Below are 1620 nucleotides of genomic sequence, written 5' to 3'. Positions count from 1 at the left end.
TTTTTTAATATATTTGAGAATTGTGCATACATTATTATAGTACTATGAACTATATTAAAATATACTACATACTTAGCAATCTTAACTAAATTCCAGTAATCATGTCATCCTCTTATAAGAATATTCGATTTCTATACAGCAGCAGAACGTTTAGAATGGCATGCAGCGAAATTCCTGATTCACATTCGTGAGACGTGCAAAGTATCTCATACTGCTATCGAGCACATTATTGATGGAATACAATCTCTGTTAACCGAGTTTTCATCAGGTATCTTAGTACGTATTCTTTTTAAATATTTAGACTGATGAAGGGATTCTGTTTCTCAGTCAAGTCAAAGATATTAATTTTTCTATTATTTAACAGTATTTTTGCATCAATAGAAAATTTTTATTTCAGGAGCAGGTGAGCAGAGAGGTTCACCCAGAAACAGGACTGATTCATTTTGATGTATTACAACAAATGTACAAGGAAACATTTCCTCCGTCCCTTCTGTTTTCATCAGTAGACTCCAAGCATAAGCTCGATAAAATTCTCACACAAAAATTTAACATGGTGATTCCAGAAAAAACTTTAGTTGGAACAGATCTGGTGTGGAAGTGTAAACATCCCACCCCAGGTGTACCTGATCTCATAGAAAAAGAGGTATATGCGTATACAGTGCCATTTTTATCTAATCTTAAAAACCTGCTATACAATGATGAGGTGAGGTTTTGTGTCGACAATCCCAGATTGAAGGAGAACAATGTATATAGGACTGTCTTGGATGGTTCTTCTTACCAGAATAATGATTTTTTCCGAAAAAACAGAAATGCTATTGCAATCATTTTGTTCTATGACGATCTTGAGGTGGTAAATCCTCTCGGAGCAAACATCAAAAAACATAAACTCGCAATGTTTTATTGGACTTTGGCGAACATTTACCCAGAAGTACGGTCTACATTGAAAAATGTTAACTTGTTGTCAATAGTGAAGCATAGTGTATTAAAAAAATATGGCGTAGGTAAAATCTTGGAATCTTTCATAACAGATATAAAAGTATTACAAAATGAAGGAGTCACAGTAAATGTGAAAGGAGTAGAGAAAGTCTACAAAGGATCCCTATTATTTGTAGCTGGAGATACTCCTGCTTCAGCATTCATGGGTGGTTTCAAAGAATCAGTATCAGCCTACCGCCCTTGTCGTACATGCATGACAACTCAAAATGAGTGGAGGAATTCATTCTCAAGTGAAAACTTTATTCTAAGAGAGAAAGAGAGCCATCAAGAGTATGTACGTGTTGTTACAGAGCCTCATCTCAACAAACGGACTAGAGCATTTTGGTCGAGAAGATATGGAGTTACAAATAGGAGTGCGTTAATGGATATCCCAGAATTTGATGTTACGAAATGCGTGCCACAAGATGGAATGCATGTTTTGGCTGAAGGTGTTGTGGAAGTTCACTGTAGAGCGTTTCTCAGATACTGTATAGTGGAGAAAAGAATATTTACTATTGATGATCTCAATTCAAAAATGAGGAACTTCAACTTTGGGCATTTGAAAAGAGATGCACCTGCATCTCTATTAGAAGTACATCTTGACAATGGTCTCCGACAGAGCGCTTCTCAAATTATTGTTTTAGC

At 35.7% G+C, this 1620-nt stretch overlaps 1 protein-coding gene across 1 annotated transcript; it reads left to right on the top strand.

Moving 5' to 3' along the window:
* Window positions 1-139: 139 nt before the first annotated feature.
* On the top strand, window positions 140-1567 carry LOC108765282 (uncharacterized; the record flags this gene model as incomplete). Its single annotated transcript, XM_018513955.1, has 2 exons — window positions 140-276; window positions 398-1567. Coding segments are annotated over 2 exons (1307 nt in total), but the record flags the coding sequence as incomplete, so codon positions are not given.
* Window positions 1568-1620: the final 53 nt, after the last annotated feature.

Source organism: Trachymyrmex cornetzi, unplaced genomic scaffold (genome assembly GCF_001594075.2).
Source record: "Trachymyrmex cornetzi isolate Tcor2-1 unplaced genomic scaffold, Tcor1.1 C3915187, whole genome shotgun sequence".
Taxonomy (NCBI): Eukaryota; Metazoa; Arthropoda; class Insecta; order Hymenoptera; family Formicidae; genus Trachymyrmex; species Trachymyrmex cornetzi.
The sequence above is the reverse complement of the archived record's forward strand: the minus strand, read 5'-3'. Positions and strand labels throughout refer to the sequence as shown.